General features: G+C 41.7%; 1 protein-coding gene across 1 annotated transcript in view; it reads right to left on the reverse strand.

The window, feature by feature from the left end:
• Nucleotides 1-3,971: 3,971 nt before the first annotated feature.
• Nucleotides 3,972-22,346, reverse strand: part of mrps28 (mitochondrial ribosomal protein S28) — a 50,539-nt gene continuing 32,164 nt past the window's right edge. Inside the window, 1 exon segment of the mRNA NM_001102816.1 lies at nt 3,972-4,418. Coding sequence (NP_001096286.1) covers nt 4,274-4,418 — 145 coding nt within the window. The 3' untranslated portion in view covers nt 3,972-4,273.

The raw sequence follows: 22,346 nt of genomic DNA on the forward strand, positions 1-22,346 counted from the left end.
AGCATTCTGAATAACAGGTCCCATAAGTGTACAATATTTGCAAATGCTCTGATCACGTAGGAGAAAGAATAACCCCCAGCTCTGATGCCATATTTAGTTGCACAAGTCTGGGAGGGGATTTAAAAAAGGTTTTGTTTTTTCTTTTTAATTTATTATATATAGGCACCCGAGGGCCTCCCCCCCCACTACACCTAATCCCGTCCTGCTTTCAATCCCCCCTAGAACAACCCGATCACTCATAAGTCCTGTTACAGGCCCCCAGCTCTCATTACCCATTAAACAAGTAGGAGCACAGCTTACTGCGCAAAAAATATATGGAAGCTGCCATATCGGTTTCAGAAAATGCTTTCCCATACAAACCGCAGCACCCTCAGTTATCTAAAAGACTGTCTGTATAAAACCTCAGCCAAAGCAAACAATATGGCTGCTCTGTCACAGATGTATTGATACCAAGATCCAGAGTACAAAATAAGAAGGTATATAATGGAAAACAGAATAAAAACTTTGCTTATTAATAATGTTTTCCTTTAGATGATCAGCCTTAGTAAAACCATAGAGATTTAGCAGCTTGTAGTTGTATTAGACCAGGGGCATGGTCGCTTTATTAGTAAAAGGCAAGTCTAATTTGCCCAATTAAGCCAGATGACAGGCCATATGACATGTGCCTAAAAGGGAACTCTCTGCTTCGCATTTTATCAACATTTCTCATGGCTAGCGCGGCCTTTCTATAACTAACAGCTGAGCAGTGCACTTTCCCATGCCGTCAGGGGTGAGGAGGTTAGAGCTTAAGTATTGTGCCAGTTGGTTTTCACACAAGATTCTTGCACACTGCAGCTCAGCCGAAAGAATTCAGCTTGTTCAAAAAGGGCCCCCCTCCTCTGCTCCCACCACCTCTTTAATAAATTCAACACCCACCACTTCAGTAGGCATCTCAGTTTAACCCGACACTGATCTGTACAAGTTGCAACACTAATTGGACTAGGGGGACATTTTTTTCCCCCCTCTATTTTCTAAAGCCACCAAGTCGGGGAATGGAACTTCAGCTTCTGTACCGATTACTCAAATCTCTGCTGCTGCCGCCGCCGCCGCCCAAGGTCTGGAGGGCAAGGAGGAGCAATGGCAAACACAACCTGCTTTTTGGCCCCCTTTTGTGCCAGAGGGAAGAGAAGCGGTTAAAGTGAAGCACCTATTTGTTTTGCCGGCACTCATGAGCAGAGACTATAGGCAGCAATCACTGTGGGTAACCAGAGCATGCCGTTATATACGAGATACTATTTAGGCAGCTAACTGCTTTCTAAGCACAGCCCTGATCACTGGGCTAGCAAAGGATCACACTAAACATATGGCATTTGAATGCATTGTTAATTGGTTTTAGCTTTTTAGGTCAAATAAGTGAATTAGGCTCATTTATTAATATACATTACTCAACAATTCACTATTCAACCAATGGCAGCACAGGATTTCTAAAAATGAAATTGTTCTTCAGTTGTGTTATCAGGTGCTTTGCTATTGGCGGATTGTTGGCAGGCAGTAAGTATTGCTGTGTCAGATGGCAATCCCTCCTGCCTGTCAAATATGAGCACATACACGCAATACAGCGACAATGCCCTTTACTCACAGTAAAACTATTTTTTGTTCTGGGTATGGGCCACAAACTATGCCTTTCTTGAATATCTGATCAGTGTTTATTTAGATAGACTAGATAGATAGATTCAGACTAGACAGACTGGGAAATCCCATCAGCTGATGCCCACTTTGGGCCATGGATGTGGTCCACCACTAGTGGGTCCACATAAGCCCCTAGGGTCGCTAGAGTTAGACTGAGAGTGACCATATCATTCAAAGATTCAATTGTTTGTGGACCCTCTTGTATATGACCAGCTTTATAAACTCTTAGGCCAGGGTCACATGAAGCTGATCATCCTCTTTCCTCCTAATGCGCTTTGTATTCAGGTTGCTCATCCGCTGTGTGCGTCCCTGGACTATAGCCTTCTTAGTAAGTGGACATGATACAGTATAATAAGTAATCTATCAATGGTAGAATTGGGTTAGCATTGCAACTTCATAGCACTGGGGTCCTAGATTTGATTACTGCCAAGGCACTACCTGAATGGAGTGTGCTTGTTTCCCGTGTGGGTTTCCTCCAGAAACAAACATACAATATACAAACATACAAGCAGGTTAACTGACCCAAGTGTGTGTTTATATAAAAGGGACCACAGTAAGCTCAGCTGGGGCACAGTCTCATGTAATTGATGTATAATCGCTGCAAACTGCTGAGGCCTATGTCTGTGCTATATAAAGATATTATTAATAATATGCAAAGGCAGATAACATCAGCCATTTCTTTTCCTCAAACCCCAATGCTGATAACTTACATTTGTTGTGTTTTCATTGCCCTGAACACACGAGGAGCCTGCAAATAATCAGTTGCCCAAGGCAGTTTGCCCTTCAATGGGTTGTAACATTTAACTGCACTTATTAAATATTGCCTTGAATGCAATCCACCTGGAAATCCCAAATTACCCTCTCTATTGATCTCTGTCTGGGTCATTCTCTAAACAGACAGTTCTTCCTCCAGTAGCAAAGTTCCAGATGTTACAGGCCCTGTGTCCTACATATTCTCCCTGCCAGGGTAATGTACAGGTATGTGCGGGCCATATCCTATGCTTAGAAACAGTGTAATAGCAGGCAAGTTTATACCCCGATCAGTAGCTCATGGACAGGATCGGACTGGTAATTGGGATATTCTGGCAAATGCTGAAGGGGCTACAGGAAGATGTCACAGACTGGAATTTTATATTGGGCCGGCAAGGGTCCTCAATGTTTTTAAAGTATCAATGCCTATCAATAAGCCATACAGGGTTGGGAACAGTTATCCAGAATTTAAACATTATTTAAACCCAATAGGATTGTTTTGCCTCCAATAAGGATTAATTATATCTTAGTTGGGATCAAGTACAGGTACTGTTTTATTATTACAGAGAAAAGGGAATCATTTAACCATTAAATAAACCCAATAGGGCTGTTCTGCCCCCAATAAGGGGTAATTATATCTTAGTTGGGATCAAGTACAGGTACTGTTTTATTATTACAGAGAAAAGGGAATCATTTAACCATTAAATAAACCCAATAGGGCTGTTCTGCCCCCAATAAGGGGTAATTATATCTTAGTTGGGATCAAGTACAGGTACTGTTTTATTATTACAGAGAAAAGGGAATCATTTAACCATTAAATAAACCCAACAGGGCTGTTCTGCCCCCAATAAGGGGTAATTATATCTTAGTTGGGATCAAGTACAAGGTACTGTTTTATTATTACAGAGAAAAAAGAAATTATTTTTAAAAATCAGAATTATTTTATTATAATGGAGTTTGTTGGAAATGTCCTTTCCATAATTCAGAACTTTCTGGATAACAGGTTTCCAGATAATGGATCATATACCTGTATATATAATATACTTATACATAATAAGTAGTACACATTTAAAATACAGTACATATAAAGCAGAACTCCACCAAAATAATAAAAATAATTCTGCATTAAAGAAAATGTAAATCTAAGGAATATCCATACATTATAAATGGTTTTAAAGTTACTGCAAATATTATTGCAGTAAAGGTCGGTTCTCCTGCAGTCAAGACACCACTTGCCCCATGTCTATTAATTACAAAACCTGCAAGATATTCTGGGAACTGGTGAAGAACTGACTACTGCTACCCTGTATCAAGAGTCAGGGGAAGCAGTGCAAGTAACAGAAAGGGACAGACAGATAATGCTTTTAATAGCCACTGGTTTGTTTTAATGAATATTATATATATATATATATATATATTAATGTGGAAACCTAATTAGAACTCAGTTGCATTGATTATGCTAAATGTCATTTGTGTCATTATTTGGGTTGAATTCCCTTTTAAAATAAATAATTGCAGGATCTTACATGAGCAAAGAGAACACGGAAGCAACATTTTTGTCTTTTTTTTAATGTGTCAGTCACTGAGATAAGAGAGGAACAAAGGAAAGTAAGAAAATAGGGAGTGCAGGTCTTAACCTTGCGGATAATGAATTCCAGATCATATTCTGCCCCTGCAAATTGGAGAAGCCCTGGAGCTGTTATAGCAGACAATGAGATTGTTCCATAAGCGTCCAATCAGCTGCATGTTTTGATGAACTCTTGTGCCACGAGAATAACCTTTCCTGAAATGCGTTATTAACCCATCAGTGGCTGCAGGAGTTTATAAGGGATTTGCCAACAGCACCCAAGTACCATCACTTGGTCTCCCGACTTTCCAGCAGACCCAGCAGGACTGCGTCGGCCTCCAGCAAGGTGGTGTCAGTCGTTGCTCCCAAAAACCTTGAAGTGAGCTCCAGATCAACCAGTCTCAGCCGAACTCTCATTCCCTTTTGATATTTCCTGAAAAAAAAAAAAAAAACAGACCAACACGGCAATTTATTGTCAGAGCCACAGACAATGGGAACATCTAGCACTTCTGTCATAACCAGTAACTGTCAGAAAGAAGCCCAGATCATTCCAGCCTGCTTATATACAACAGCACGCAGTGTATTTTAGTATAAACAGCAGCTACTGATATGGAGGTGTTGCTTGAAATGGTAGATTCCCAGTGTGGAACATTAGGTCGCCATTAGGTTGCACTCCCAAGCAGCTGCACTCCGCACTACATAGAACAATATGTGACTGTAATGGCCTAAAAAATTAGGGGGTTCTTTAAGGCGAGGGCAGTGAGGTTGGGGAATGCCCTGCTGGGTGATATGGTGATGGCAGATTCTATTCATGGCTTAGGACAGGCTTGGTTGACTTCTTGGACAAACATAATATCTAGGGCTACAGTAATCCCAAGATTTACAGTTTGTTTTGTCTGTGTATATATAAGTGATGGGCAGCCCAAAACCCACAGGACCTATTCCTCGGGCTGACCAACTGCCCCCTGAAGTCTGTCACGGGTGGATGGCGAGCCATATTCACAGCCTGCCCAGCTCCTTCCTCAAGTTCTGCACCTTTTTCAGCAGGATTCACATTCGGCTGAATTCAAGTTTCTGGCCAAACCGAATCCTTAAAATCAAATGACTTTTGGTTACATGCACACGCATGTAAAAAAAATATTTAAGTGTGTGCTTCTATTTAACCCTTCCATAGCCTAATTTTCATATTCATATTAGGATTTGGCTTTGGCTTGGTATTCAAACAAATCTTTCACAAAGGATTCAGGGTTTGACCGAACCAAAAAATACTGGATTCAGTGCATCCCTAGTATCCCAGCCTGGTGTAGATCATAATATGCACATTTGTGCTGAAGCAGGTTTTATCTGTTTGGTGACAAGTTGATAGGATACCGTACCTCCCTCCCTTCTGTTTAATCAGAATTTGGCTATATTAGTCACATAGTATTTTGTTAACAAATAAATACATGAGACCTTGAGTTAAACCTATCCTTCTTCCCCTATGCAGACAATGCGGCACTGTGTGTGCCAAATGCACAGATTCCATTTACTGTGACTGCTGTATATGATACATTTTCCATCATCTGAAAACCCATACATTCCCAGTATCCAGCTCCATAGGCACACTCTCAGCCCCTGTTCTCACCAATTTCTTTTCAGGCCTTCCTTTCCTCTCCTCCCCTCCTGAACAGCCTTATGCACCCCTTCCCTTCCCAGTTTCTACCCTTGAAACTTTCCCACAAATCCCCTTTTAGTACTGCAGCCTATTTACTGTTTTCCCAGCATCCCAAGGGGCTGCAGTCCTTGCATTCCACTTATACAGGGAGGGGATGGTACCAAAGTTAACTGTATAGTCAGCAGGAAATTTTTATATAAAGGTCCAATGGGAAGATTGGATATGGTTACATATCTAATGTGCTCAATGGCTTGCAGAATAATAGCAATGGTGATGGTTCTCTATGCTTCCCTAATGAATATGTTGCTGTTATTTAGAGAGAAGACTCTCTAAAAATACATAAGAAATGAAAAATTAGAAATGGATATTGCCATTCCCCCTGGTCGCCAAGCGAGTGGATCTTCTCCCGATATCCCCACCTATGGCCTAACGGCGGCAATGGCAGTCGGTTCGGGGACCACCTCAACGAGCCAATGCGGTCCCCAAACCAACTGAATCTTTTAACCTGCCCGATCGATATTTGCCCAATTTCAGGCCAGATATCGGTCGGGTATAGCTGTCGTTTCTGCCCCTACACAGGCCAATAAGATTCCAAATCAGTCCAAGGGACCAATACCGGCAGCTACAATCAGTGTATGGACACCTTAAGTCACAGTTTTTAGGCAAAGCTGTTGTGCAATGTAGTTCTGTAGCATTAAATAATGAACATATGGCTATTCTGCAGCCCAACACAACCCATGAGCACATGTGTTAATTTCCCCACATCTCTCCCCCCCCCCAAGAAGGTGCATTTTAACTGTGGCTGATCAAAGCCCTTTGATCCACAAGCAGGGAATCACACGCAATAGGGTGCGCATTAAAGGATTATTCAACACCCTGGAGTTCTACAGCACTTATATGGTTTATCTCAAGGAAAACATGCATTTAGATTAAATAAATATTTATATATTGTCACCTTTTAATCTTTTTTTTTCAGTGATACATAGGGTTCAGGTGTTTATGCACTAAAATTCAAGTTTATGGAGTTCTCCACTGGACAATGTCCCTTAATCTACATAGCAGGGAGAAACACGAGAGGAAAAACAACAGTGTTATGCTGAACTGTTGTACATTTAATAATGTTGATTTAGGAACTGTACAATGTATTTTTATTGCAGATGTAGCATAATGTAATAACTGTAATTGCATTTTTCCCCAATTATCTATTAGCCAAGAACAGGCTTTACTAACCCTTCCCCTGTATAGTGCCTTTATACTCTACAGCAGGGATCCCCAACCTCTCTTACTCGTGAGCCACAGTCAAATATAGAAAGACTTGGCAGCCTCTGTGCACACTAGCAGCTTACAGGAGGCTTTATTTGGTATTACATCTTTTTTTATTCAACCAAGTCAGGAACTCAAAAATAACTACCTGGTTTGGGGGCACTGAGAGCAACACCCAAGGGGTTGGTGAGCAACATGTTACCCCTGAGCCACTGGTTGGGGATCACTAATTGCCAGAACTTCTTCTGAGGCTTATTATTGGGTTTCAGATCCACTTGGCTGCCCTTACTGGAATAATGACTTTGGTTAAACAGCCAACATAGAAAGAACATATAACAATACTGGTGCCATCAAGTGTGAGATTTGTGTAGGTGAAAGAGTGGTGATTTAGTCAAGAACTGAGTATAGAGTGAAAGAGTTAGGACAGATCATCCCAAGGAATAAGGGATTTTAGAGACGTTTAACAAGGAAGCTGGGTGATCCAAGTGGAAATGCCAATAAGAAACTAAGAGGATTCACTTGAAGCAAGGTTAGGAAAGAAGAGCTACATTGGTGGGATCCATGGTGGGATCCAAAGCCAAGTGAAATAATCATACGCCTAATAGAAGAATAAATTAGGCAATCTTCCTTTCTTTTGTCCAATTACAGACTTTTCAACCGGCCATACACATCCTGATTTGTTTCATATGATTTTTGGTATGTGTATGGTGGCCCGATGAACCCAAATGATATCCATGTACTAGGCATATGAGTCAGTTTATTGACCAGGCAGCTCCTCTTTACTTTCTGTTGTTCTGATCACTCAGGCTGTCAGCCCCAATGGATGGAACAATAAAGACAGCCATCAGTTGTATGGTGTATGGCAAGATAAACCTTATATTGCATTTTTCCATCCCATCGGCGGGTAACATTTAATGTATGAGGCAGACAACACATGACTAAAACGGTGAATAGTTTCCAGTTATCTTTTCAGTGAGCAAAGCTGGGTACACAGAGCTCAGCCTATTATATAACATAAGAATATACACTTTGCAAACACTATAATAAGCACATAATCCACCTCACTGCTTTGCTCATTGACAAGACAGTAAGCCAACACCTCGAGAAGAAAAGTGGTTTAGATTTCTTTACTTATGGTGGAAAGAATTCACTCATTAGTGAGTCAGAGGGTAATTTCATTAAAGGCCCAGTCTGCCTTTTCTATCCCTATAACACGCATGTCATTTAATCGTACAAATACAAAGGACACCTTCTTTGATGGTCTTTGAAATAGTAATTTTAACAAATACCGTTTATGAACTAAACCCTAATGTACTTAACCATAAAGTTATCCTTTAGGCTAAGGTGCTGTCTGCCTGAAACGCTGAACCCACATTTGATCTCTAAGCTCAAAGCACATAAGGCCCAGCCCACTGATGTCCCCCGTTGATAACTGGGAACATCTAACCAAATTTCCTGTTTTTATAGATTATTTATCTGCCTGTAAATTACAAGAGATCAAACAGTGGCTACTGCCCTATTTATTCAGGGGCCCAAATTTTTACCAGTTGGCTGCTGTAGGATCCAACTATCCCTGGGGTGCTTTTCTGCCTCCTTGCCCCACTTGCTGCTAATGGCCCAAGGGAGTAGTTGCATTAGGACTGGTCACTCAGTCTAAAGCCACAAGGGAATCTACGGCCGGTGAGGGAGCTCAGGGGGGTTTAGCCAGGCTAATTAGTTCAGGCAGTTACAACCCTGACCTGTCTCTGCCCTGAGCAGAATTAGTAATGTATAACTTATGAAGGATTTTATCTCTGCAAACCAATTTGGATCTAAATTAGTAAGTTTTATTTGTAATAATTTTGAAATGAAAAGAAATATTACTTGATTTGCACTATAATACATTCACTTACGCAGACGCAGTGAGAAAATTGCATGGATTTTCCAAGAATTCTGGCATCAGAGAAGACACAAACGGGTGACTCTTTGCTTTTTTGCAAATCAGACACTATTGCAGCAAATAGTTTCTAAGTCTGTCTGGGATTTCTGGTGTTCACTGGTGTGCGGAGTGAGAGTAACGTGTGTACCCTACCCTTTCAGCGCAAGGGAGCTGTGGGAACCTTGGAGCTACCACCATGTCAGAAAGTGGCGATAGCTACAGAGTTCCCCTGCGTCAGTAGGCACAGCTGCATCCAATTCGGAACAGAAGGCAGGAAGGACCAAGTGCATCTATACAAGGGTGCAAGTAGCACATTCTGACTCAAGTACCTTTAATGAAAGTGGTTTTAAGTTCAACCGACTGTGGGGAAAAGTGCAAGTTGCTCACTGCGCTAGCAGATGTACTATTATATTCACAAGATAATATTAATGGCATTAATTGGACAATAATTTAGGGAACAATGTATCACAACTGGCTTGTTGCTAATACTGCTGATTACAGTTCTTATTGAGCATTTAGGTAACAATATCTCTATCCCTGAAGTGTATTAGTGTCACAAGAAGCGGGTTCAAACGAGCCACATGGTATCAGCTGCAGGTTTCAGGAGTCAGAAATGCAAGGTGATCGCTGTAGGTAGAATTCTCTCCACTATCCTATAGAAACATTAATAGAGTAAGCAGGTCCTGTCCCATCACTGTGTAGGCCCTGGTGATTATTATTTACCTGCGCCTGCCCCCAGGGAAACCTGCTCCTAATGAGAAGAACAGGCTGTGAAGCCATGATACCGGCATCACGAGATCTATCTGCCGCTTCAGGTATTTTAATCACATCTAATCTAGTGTATTAAAGGGATTGTTCGGCAGCCTCGGCTGCACCTGTGTATAAAGGGATCCTCCAAACCTTCAGCATAAAAGGGGACTGACATGCCTGTCAGGCAACGTGGGGCATAAGTGCTGCGCATTATGACTGATATCCCCCGGAGGGCAAGCATTTGTGGCTAGAAGATCAATTGGCAAAGGCCGTGCAGAGCGGAAACATGCACGCTGCTCTCACAGGCTCCCATCAGGCAGAGTTCAGAAGGGAGTGTAAATGATAGGTTGCTTTAGGCAGGGTAATCACACATAAATCCATGATTATACTCCGGCACCAGAGCAATAATCCCTAAAACAACTCAGCCTGGCCTATATTTAAAGGTGGAAACTTTAAAGATGGAGATGCTTTTCTTAATAACCCTATGGTGCCCGACAAGGGATAAATGTTGTTCCAATGGTAGAACACTGGGAGCACAAAACCCCCTATAATAAATATCAGAAAACACAAAAAAGGGTTTTAGTAAAACAGAACCACCATAAAATGCTGTCACTTTGGTTTTCTCAGATACATTCTACAAAGGTGAGATTTGGTTGTTTGGAACTAAAAGAGAATAAGTAAATGGAAGAACGTACAGCAGCTACGGTTCTATTATTTTTTGGGTAAGGGGAATTTTATAATGCAAAAACACTGTAAGTTCTGTGTTCCCACATACTTTACACCAAAATAAATAGGTTACAATGTCCCTTTCATGGGCGTCCGCAGAAAATTTTCCAAGGGGGGGCAAGTAAGCTAGCATCATCCTGCAACAGATAAATATATATATATATTTTTTTTTTTTGCAGGATGATACTAGGGGAGGCTAAATATGGCCCATACACAGACTGACCTACAGCTAATGTGACACTTAGTGGATTCGCTGCTGACGTAAAAAGTTAACCTCCCAACTACCTCTTGCCGTTCCCACTGACTTCCAGGGATACTGTACAAAAGTGCGGGTGGGGGTGCTTTTTTTTTTTACCCTAAAATGTTTAGTATTAGTAGTAAAAGTATTCATATGCGCACTTCTGTTAGGGGATCTGCAAACATTTGTGTTTGTGATCAGTTAGCTTAAAGGGGTAGTTCGCATTCGAATTCACTTTTATTTTTAATGGTTTTTCAGTTATTTAGCTTTTTGTTCAGCAGCTCTCCATTTGGTATTTCAGCAGCTATCTGGTTGCTAGGGTCTTATTTACCCTAGCAACCAGGTAGTGATTTAAACAAGAGATGGGAATATGAATAGTTAAGGGGCCTATGTGGAAAAATAAGTAATACAAAATTATAATAATAATAAAATTGTAGCCTCACAGAGCAATATTTTTTGGCCCCCATTTAAAATCTGTATAGAGGCAGAAGAGAAAGGCAAATTATTCAAAAAAATTAATTAGGAAGACCAATTGCAAAGTTGCTAGGAATAGGCCATTTTATAACATACTAAAGGTTAACTTAAAAGTGAACCACCCCTTTAGATGTGTTTATGTTAGTTTTATAGCAAGAAAGGCAGTGGGTACTGACTCCCCATTATATACAGTGAGACGCAGTCTGTATTTACAAACCCAGCACATTATATACAGTGAGAAGCAGTGGGTACAGATGGCAGATATTCAGGCCCTGGCACTATAACACTGGCACTGATACACAACATTGGCCCCACTGTAACTTACTATAAATGAACAAAACAATGACAAAAAAAAAAAAAAATAGTAAGTGCAAAAAACAACAACACATATATAAACACACAATGAGCTTTTTCAGAGGGAAAGAGTTAACTTACCCTCCATGTGTTAGGGTAGGGGATAGATTATATATTATTATAGATGTCAGGTCAGGCAAAAAACAATTTAATGTCAGCTAGTGATTCTTTAGAACTGTATAGTGCCTGGGTATAGTGCCTGGGTATAGTGCCTGGGTATAGTGCCTGGGTATAGTGCCTGGGTATAGTGCCTGGGTATAGTGCCTGGGTATAGTGCCTGGGTATAGTACCTGGGTATAGTGCCTGGGTATAGTACCTGGGTATAGTGCCTGGGTATAGTGCCTGTGTATAGTACCTGGGTATAGTGCCTGGGTATAGTGCCTGGGTATAGTGCCTGTGTATAGTACCTGGGTATAGTGCCTGGGTATAGTGCCTGGGTATAGTGCCTGGGTATAGTGCCTGGGTATAGTGCCTGTGTATAGTACCTGTGTATAGTGCCTGGGTATAGTGCCTGGGTATAGTGCCTGGGTATAGTGCCTGGGTATAGTGCCTGGGTATAGTGCCTGGGTATAGTGCCTGTGTATAGTACCTGGGTATAGTGCCTGGGTATAGTGCCTGGGTATAGTACCTGTGGGATGAAAACTGCAGCAAAAGTTGAGAGTTGGTTCTTAGGTAAAGTTACAGGGGCAGATTCTTCTTTTCAGTTTTTATTTCTGTTTCCAGTTTGCAAAATCTCCCGATCCCTGTGTGCATGTGTGCTCTGATTGGTCAATTTTACTGTCTGTCAAGGAAGCTGTGCTCTGATTGGAGAATCCACAAGAAGAAAGATCCAATCGGAGCACAGCAAAAACGGGCTTGAGGGGACTGCAGAAACGGAGTAAGGTTTTTGTTTTTTTTTGCTACTTTTCCAGGGGGGGGCAAGTGCCCCCTCTTGCCCCCTTCTGTGGACGCCCATGGTCCCTTTAAGGGAAATCATAGCACATTAAATAGGGAATGTGGACTAGAATATGAAATCAGCTACGGGGATTATGCGCTAAAATGACATACTGCGTCCACTTCATATTGTGCGTCTCATTCATAGAGATGGGTCAATTATTAATTATGGGGCAATAACATGGAGTCTGGCATGTACTGCTAGGCTTCCGTCTGACTCCATGTTATTGCCCCATAATTAATGTAGCACTATACACGGGATGCCTCTATATAGTGCTACAAGTCAGCAATAGGGGAGAGAAAGGAGCAGACATTCTAATAAGGTTATGGAGGGATGATATAGATACGCACTTAGAGAAAAGAAATACGTCACAAGACTATTTGTTTTACTGCAAAATCCATAGATTTATTTTACGATACAGATTGTCACTCATAAGGAGATGCAAATTTACATGTTAAGTGGCGCCACTATTTCCAAAGAAAGCATTTCTATTAGCAGAATGGCAGCCACAATACAAGATAAAATTACAGTTTCCAGTAAAAGTTCCTCTAAGCCTTGCCAGTAAATACACATAGATCATATGTACAGCGCTGCGGAATATGATGGAGCTTTATCAATTGTCATAAAAATAATAATAGATCTAAATGGAAATCTAAATCGCTGGCATGCTGGTACTCAAGAACAGTATGACACCATTAACCCTTTCTGTCCCAGTGGATTTCTGCAGAAAGGGGAAAATACAGGAATTGGGAAACGAAAAATCTATGGCGTGGGAACTTTTAAATAAGGTCATGCATGGACCTTGCAGGTGAAAATGTGCAATTTTCTTAAATGTGTGTGATATTTAGGGTTCGAATACGGTTTGGCCAGGCATTTGGATTCAGCTGAATCCTGCTGAAAAAAGCTTGCATTCAAAAAAGAATTGATTATATATAAATATGTATTTACTTGAAGGGTTGCTTATTGGAGGATAAGGAAAGACTGACAATACTAAGAGCTGCTGCCATGTATAAGTAGTAGCAGGCCTCTCACATCTCACTAGGCAGTCCCATGGAGCCTCAAAGCTTGAGAAGTCCAGTTTCAATTTCCCTAGTTTAGATAGCTGACTATAAAAACTTGCTGGGACTACGTTACTTGTCACTATGGTAATTGCTATCTGATAGCCACAAAAATATACAAACTGACACTTATTTAGGATTGGATATATTACGGTACTTGTTTCTTCACAAGTTATAAGGAAAGTATACTGCAGTAGTCTTGTTTGGTATATTGATAACACCAGCAAAGGTACAGACCGAGACTTAAAACAGGTCCTGTCCTTTCAAGTACACAGAGGCCCAAACAGCCTCTCTACAGGCCCAATAAATAGTGACTGCCTATGGCATCTTACAGCAGCCCCCATGTTCTGTAACCCCATAGAGCCTTTACAGTGCACCATGCCCTCCGATGTACCTACAGAAATTTGGGGCATAGTTTTTTGCTATTGCAAAAAAAGATAGATATTGCGAAAAAAGATAGATCCTAAAAAGGTTTCCCTGTTATAGGGAGTCCCATTCAGTGCCCCAATCAGTAAGTTGGCCTCAGTGGCAGCAGACCAAGCCCCTGGATTGGTTAGCCACATCTATTTTCTTGTTAGAGACTGTAAAGTAACGTCTTTACACATTAGAAGCAAAAAACAATCACATTGGACCTTAGCGCTTAGTGTCACTAATGCAATAATGGATTTTAATTTAGGTTTGTTAAGTTTTACTTATGTTGTATTTACAGTGAAGCTGTTGCCCATCAGCAGCGCAGTCACAGACTGAGCAATTTTACTTCTGTATAATGTGCAACAACAAATCATATAGACCTTGGCATGGCATGTATCTAAACGGCCACAATAAGGCTGGTTGAAGTAGCCACGGTGGCCAATTAAAAACCCACAGCAAAGAGCAGTCATTGTATGGCTGTATATGGATCTCTTATTCTCAGCATCTCCCAAGGTGGCTCCAGACTTTCCCACAGTATCGTATTGCGGCTACACACACACGCACGCAGCCAGCCAGCCTAGGTGATAATTCACTCCAACTTAAACCACTTTTGCTTTTTTTCAAACAAACTTCTCCAAACAAGGTATTATCTGCATTTGAAATAGTGGCTGAAATTCTACCGCCTCTCCTGAGAAAAAGACAGGGAGGTTTATTGTGTGGCACAAAGGCTTCTTGAGATGTATTGACAGTGCAAGCAATCTACGGTCCTCTTGAGGGTGGAAGGGAATTGTTTGCAGAGTTTTCTCACAGAAAAATAAAACGGGGGGAATGTGTCGCACAGGAACTTCAGCCTGGCGACACTCACAGGCCATCAAAACAGTCAGGCATCTCACAATAAACACCGGCTATAGATTTGAGCAGACGAGAACTCTATAGTGAAAAATAAGCTGGCGCTGAAGCCCAATAAAAAGTACCTTCTCGTATGGTAATTAATATCAGTGACCCATGGTGCAACGCTGAAGAAAATACCGTATGATGTCAACACGGTGTAAACAGATGGATAAGAACACTTGCAAAATATAAGAGGCATTTTATTAGGGGATACGTTACTATTCTGGCATGCTTTGTAACCACATCCCTTTAGCTTATAACAAACAGCACAAATGATGGCTTCTATAGCTAAATAACACATGGCCAAGAGTATAATGCGCCTCATATAAACTGGCAGGAAACAACATTCACATAATACAGCAGTATTCCCACAAACTAGGTATACATTGCTGTGAAGAGGTCTTTGACCAAAATGTCTACACATTCTGGCAACCAAATTGGCACATACGCGTCTTGATCCAGTTGCCAGGCAGTCCTAAAACCTTCACATCAAACAGAGAAGCCCATGTCTGACTGTCCAAAATACTGGCATACATCAGCCGAATGGATTTACCAACATGTTTGATTGGAATCAGCACAATTTAGCTCTGAACACATGGTCCGATTTTGGCCAGTTTGGACAGGAGTTTTATAACTAACATTTCTTAAAAGACATCATCACTACAAAACCAAATGATGGTGGCCAAATGATTAAAGGCCAGTAGGAACACTAATCTAAGGGATTCAGGCTTTATCTGCCCCAGCCCATGTGATGGGGCGCCGGTTCAGCAGCGTTATGGCACTGGGAGGGTTAATGCTGGATTAAAGGGGTAGTTCACCTTTAAACTAACTTTTAGTATGATGAGACAATCTGCAATTCGTCTTCATTTATTATTTTTAATGATTAATCAGTTATTTAGCTTTTTGTTCAGCAGCTCTAAAGTTTGGTATTTCAGCAGCTAACGTTGCTAGGGTCTTTCTTACCCTAGTAACCAGGCAGTGGTTAGAATGAGAGATAGGGATATGAATAGGAGAGGGCCTGCACAAAAAGGTAAATAAAAAAAGTAACAATAACAATTAAATTGTAGCCACATAGAGCAATAGATTTTTGGCTGTCGGGGCCAGTGACCCCCAGTTGAAACCTGGAAAAAGGCAGAAGAGGAAGGCAAATAATTCAAAAACTGCTAGGAACAGGGCATTCTATAGCACACTAAATGTTAACTTAAAGGTGAACCACCCTTTAAAGGAAGTGAATTCAGTATTCGGTTCTCCTGAATCTCAATCCTGCAAACATTCACACACAGGCAGCCTCTGGTTCAGGGCTCAGGAACACAAACTGTACACATACTGAGGGAAGCACACTGCATAACATAGAGCAGTGCTGTCCAACTGGCGGCCTGTGAACCCCCCTTGTGTGGCCCCCCATCTGTCTGGCTGCCGTGACTGCTTACCTTTGTGTAAACTTTAAATGGTGTCAGTACTGAGATTAACTGGCCCCTGTATTGTTTACACCGCAGATTCTGGCTGTAAACCCCCTGTATTGTTAACACCTGTAAATTCCTGCATTGTTCACACCTACAATCCCCTGTAAACTCCCCAATTGTTCCCCTGTTCACACCTCAGACTGTAGGAGCAGTGCTGGTATTATGTCACTGTATTTACTGCAGTACAAACTTTTTATCTTGGAGCAGTCATTATCACTTACTTACACAGACATGGTAAGTTTCCCTCTCTTCTTCCTTCTGCATATTCTGCCTGTCCTACCTTGCCTGCGTGTGCCATACTCTGCCTGCCCTATGCTGCCTGTGTGTGCATACTCTGCCTGCCCTATGCTGCCTGTGTGTGCCATACTCTGCCTGCCCTATGCTGCCTGCGTGTGCCATACTCTGCCTGCCCTATGCTGCCTGCGTGTGCCATACTCTGCCTGCCCTATGCTGCCTGCGTGTGCCATACTCTGCCTGCCCTATGCTGCCTGCGTGTGCCATACTCTGCCTGCCCTATGCTGCCTGCGTGTGCCATACTCTGCCTGCCCTATGCTGCCTGCATGTGCCATACTCTGCCTGCCCGACCCTGCCTGTGTGTGCCATACTCTGCCTGCCCTATGTTGCCTGTGGACAGTTAACCTGGCAGGGTTTTGTTCTGGGAACTTGTTAGCATTTGGAAATAGTTGTTAGGGGTCCCTAAGGTGTGTAATTATGTGCTGGGGGTTCCTCTGCTATCCACAGTGGAGGAGACAACATATGGATTTAAGGGTGTGGCTTAATTTGACATAATGAACTTTTTTCACATATGAAGGGTGATATGCCTGCAGTGAGTACCAATTATTTGGGTTTTTTTGGTGTGCTACCACCATTAATGTCGGTATGGTCCTAAAAGCTCCTGTGATAACATGGGAGTGGTTTGAAGTGGATGTGGTTTAAAAAGGGGGAGTGGTCAAAACAAGCTTGGCCATAAAACTTCCTGCCCTAGATGCAACAGAAGTTAGACACCACTTACATAGGGTGTTGTCTAATGCAGTGATCCCGAACCAGTGGCTCAGGGGCAACATGTTGCTCCCCAACCCCTTGGCTGTTGCTCCCAGTGCCCCCAAACCAGGTAGTTATTTTTGAATTCCTGATTTGGTGGTAAGTTTTGATTGAATAAAAACAAGATTTACTACCAAATAAAGCCCCCTGTAAGCTGATAGTGTGCATAGAGGCTGCCTAATAGCCAATCACAGCCCTTATTTGGCTCCTCCATGAACTTTTAAGATGCTTGTGTTGCTCTCCAAGTCTTTTTACATTTCACTCTGCTCCATTAGTAAGAAAGGTTGGGGACTCCTGGTCTAATGGGGTTTTAAGGTGAACCCCCCCCCCCCCCACAAAGTTGTACTAAGTGATTATTATTTAGTCAGATTGAATATCATGATTCAGAACTAAAAGTCTCATTAGCTGATGACTTATGACCTCCACTGAAGTGCCCAATGCTTGTTCGGCTGACCATGGCAGCGGCGCACCTCTCACACTGACCAGTCATAAGTGTCTACAGCCATGATCCCAAACAAGTGGTTCAGGAGCAACATGTTGCTTCCATTGGTCAGGTACTTTTTTTTTTTTTTTTTTTTTTTAATTCCTTCCTCTGAGGCAATTTTTAGAGGCATAAAACCAGGAGTACTGACAAACAGAACCTTCTATAGGCTGTTAGTCAACATAGGGGCTACCAATAGCCAATCATAGTCTTTATTTGGCACCCCAGGGACTTTTTTTAAGCTTGAGTCACCCCCCAACTCTTTACATTTAATTGTGGCTCACAAGTAAAAAAAGTTTGCGGACCCCTGGTCTACAGCCTGACCATTTGCATACCCGCAATAGCACAGGAATAACGCTGTGTATGACCAATTTAAGCCCATTTGATTGATGGCAGAACCAGTATTGCAAAATGTGCTTACTCTGAACCAACTGATATTTACTTGATCGTTCCACTATGTACAAGAGCTGGGTCAATATTACTGATGGGATAGTTTATGTATTATTTAAGAAAATAAAAGCTGCTGGCAACTCCTTTAGAAAAGCCAGGGCAAAGCTAATGAAGAGATTGAATTATCTGTAAAAGGTAAGGCAGATCCTGCTTTCCCAGGGAAGATCATTTGCAACATGACAAGCGAGAGCACTCAGGATGTTTAACAAGACAGCTCAAAGCAGTTAAGCCTCGGTGGATATGATACGTGCGCTCTCTCTTTGGGGGATGAATCCTAAGGATCACCACAGAGCAGAGCTGGACAGTAAGGCTTGGCGTGCACATAATAATACATATAATATCGCTCCTACACCACAAGCCAGGGCTGATACTTTAGCAGTCACGACAATTTGCACGTTACCATTAATAACTCCTGCCTTTAGCTTGCATGCATTTGCTTCTGCTCGGCAATTTACCCGTAAGTGTCTTACTAAAAATAAAGCTATTTTCCCCTCATTTAAGTGTGAGAAACTAGAAACCTTTTTTGATATGTAATCGCTTGTCTCAAAAATTATGACAGAAAAAAAAATGTTAAAGAGAAACACCACCTAAATACATCTTTCGCATGATGAAAGAAAGTGTAATTCTAAGTCACTTTCCTAGGCACATATTTATCAGATAGTATGGTTTTTACAGTATTTATAAACGCAAACGATACTGCAAGCCTTATCTGTCTGGTTTTTAAGCCGGCCGCTTAACAGACCTGGAGGAGAACTGACCTGCTACATTTTTTTTTTTATCAGAAACAGGATAAGCAAATACTGCTTTCAACTACAAATAGTTTTAAAATCACATAAAAGTTTTCATTATGTGTATTGTAAAATTGCTTAGAAAGACATTTCCTTTTATTGTGCAAAAAACTCTTAAAAAACACCTTTTAGAACCACCCCTCCCCCCAAATCTTGGAGAAGATGATCTGTTGCCCACACATACAGTATTAGTCAGCCCCCACTGGGCCCTCTTTAACGTTGGGAACCCTGAGCCTCTGGTGTCCCTGTTATTGTTCCACTGAGAAGAAATGTATGGCCAACTCATGCCTGACTTCAGACTTGCACCATGTGACCACATCCAAATCAAACACAGGTCTTTACTCTGAACAGATCTGCCCAATGATTAAAGAGTTCCCCATAGAGTACAAAGAACATCCACATGTGACATGTTTGCATTTGGCTATCCTGGGTGTCCATGGTGTACGTCAAGTTGCACCTACCTTAGCTGCATCCATAGGTTGTATTCATGAGTTATGCCTTCCACTTTACAGGTTTGACACAGATCTAACAAAGAACATTATCCCCTCATATTTCCAAGCATAGCCCAGTGTGAAATGCTTCTACCCCCACCCCAGTTATCTACAGCAATGTTACACCCTCAGTTTATGCTGAGAGCCACCCCATTTCCCTGCTAATCATGTGTATGTACTAAAGTACTGCTAGGTTATTTTCTGTTCAGTAATTATGTCCCCCACAAATATAATATATAACTATAAATAATATATATCTTTAATATGACAGTGACAGGTAATTTAGAAGTTTGTAGACATATGAATCCTTGCACTGAAGGGCTCACTGTTTCTTTTCCCTGGGAACGGAGAAATAACGTGATCTGCTGGATGAAACAAACAGGTGATGGGGATCAATGAGGCTTAACAGCCTGACTCATTAAAGTGGTTGTCGTTCCCCTCCCAACCATACAATTCTAATACTGATACTTGCCCCTCCTCTGGGGTTTCCCCACTCCTCAGCTACACGAGATTCCAAAACTATTTGATCCTTAATGGTAATCCTTAAATACCTGTAAAACATCACGCCAACCCTTATTTATTTTTGTATTATGAAACATCCCCAAGGGCCATGTCACACGGCAGTTATTTGCCTTTGTGTAAGGTCCGGTGTTTGTTGCTGCATCTTGCTTTTGTATAAATGGAGTTAAAATGCCTTTTCTATGCTTATGGTCACAGGCTTACTGCACAGAGATCCCCTACGTACAACTTACCTCTTTTTAATGATACATAGTAGTAGTTTTGGCTCAAAGACAAGAACCATTCATGCAGTCCTCATCCAGAGGGTCTCAGTAGGCCCCAAAGGATGATTAATTGCTGGCTCGTGGCCACATTGCCTATCTACTGGATCTAGCGGTTGAGTAACCTTCCTGCAGAAAATCCAGAATAACTGGAACAGTAGCTGATGCCTGAATTTAGACCAGATTCTCCGATATATGCGGTATCTGCAATAGAGTGTTAAAACAGTAGGAGATACTCCCAAAAGAGACATCCCGATTTCAGTTTTTGGGCATGTAGCTGGGTGGACCTTGAATTAGATCCTTCCACTGCGGCAATGGCCAGGGGGAGTCTTTCGAGACATGATCGGAGAACCATGACCTGCATGCCCATGCTGGAGTAATAAATATTAGGGTGCAATTGTGCTGTCTGAGTTTCCTTAAGATTACTCTTGCTATCATAAGAATAGGAGGAAACACATACACCAGTGAAAAGGGCCGGTAAAAACATTTTCCTAGCACTTGTGTTAAAATCTCTTTATATGGGTTGGATTTGGTTAATGTATAAGTCAGCCCATTCTTTCCTGAACAGCAACTCTTAATGGATAGGTAAGCCTTTTCTCATAAAAGCCCTATGCAGCCCCCAGAAAAAAAATATACCTTTCTCCCTTTATTGAGTCTCATACAAATTCTGTTTCATGAGCAGCTCAACTTCAGCTCTTTCAGCTATTTCCTAGTCTAGTATGACGCTCCATCCCCTTTTCTTTGCTGGACTCTTCTTCTCTCTCCGATTGTGCAGACGGACAAAAAAGTATCTACTGCCATGTTTGCTGCCTCTGCTCCAATAGGAATCAGACAACTCTTTGGCCATCTTCACAGTAAGGGAGAGAAGCAGAGCTCAGCAAAGACAAGGGGGCAGAGCTTCACGCTGGCTAGGAAGTAGCTGAGAGGGCTGAAATTGAGCTGCTTGTGATAAAGAATTTCCATCCTGAATATTTTCTTGCTGATTAAATATTTGAGGAATCTTAAATTTATAATATTCCTGAATTTCCCTCCTGGCTTTGAAACAAGGAAAACTGAAGAATAAACTCAGCGCGTTGGGGTGGTCATAAAAAGAACTTTATGATATACCAACTTTGACAGTCTGCAGTACCCACTGGCTTGTAGTAACTGCTTCCCCGGCAGAATATAAATGCTTAAGCCTGTCCCATACAAAGTTTCCATCATGCTGAAAATGAAGGACAACCTCTGCCTCTTGTCTGTTTACGGTTAGCTCTTTGATTTTTGTCTTGTATTGCCTTATATTGGGCGGAGCTCTGTATAAACAAAACAGTTATTTTTTAGGGTAATGAGGATTTGTCGCTACCGTGGGCAACAAAATGTGCCTAGTCTCCTTCCCACCGGCAGTAATGTGAATCACCGGTGGGAAAACATACTCGTCACAACCTCAAGTTTCTTTTTAGATAAACTAGAAAAGAGTTTGCTTTATGTTTTGATAGGTCCAGAATCCACTTTTCCCCAACCACAGATTTAAGCATGAGCCCCAGAACAGAATAAAATCGGTTCCTCTGTATAAGATTACCTTCTTCTAAGGAAATATATTCTCCAATAAGGCTTTTACACACAGATTCAGGAGTTTGGCTATATAAAGACAGATATAGCAGGGTAAGAAGGCCTGATCCAGTATGTATAGACAAATATAGCATGGTAAGAAGGCCTGATCCAGTATGTATAGACAAATATAGCAGGGTAAGGAGGCCTGATCCAGGAAGTATAAACAGATATATCAGGGTAAGAAGGCCTGATCCAGTATGTATAGACAGATATATCAGGGTAAGAAGGCCTGATCCAGTATGTATAGACAGATATATCAGGGTAAGAAGGCCTGATCCAGTATGTATAGACAGATATAGCAGGGTAAGAAGGCCTGATCCAGTATGTATAGACAGATATAGCAGGGCAAGAAGGCCTGATCCAGGAAGTATAGACAGATATAGCAGGGTAAGAAGGCCTGATCCAGTATGTATAGACAGATATAGCAGGGCAAGAAGGCCTGATCCAGTAATATAGACAAATAGGGTAAAGCCTGATCCAGTATGTATAGACAGATATAGCAGGGCAAGAAGGCCTGATCCGGTATGTATAGACAGATATAGCAGGGCAAGAAGGCCTGATCCAGTATGTATAGACAGATATAGCAGGGTAAGAAGGCCTGATCCAG

This window comes from Xenopus tropicalis, chromosome 6 (assembly GCF_000004195.4).
Source record: "Xenopus tropicalis strain Nigerian chromosome 6, UCB_Xtro_10.0, whole genome shotgun sequence".
NCBI lineage: Eukaryota > Metazoa > Chordata > Amphibia > Anura > Pipidae > Xenopus > Xenopus tropicalis.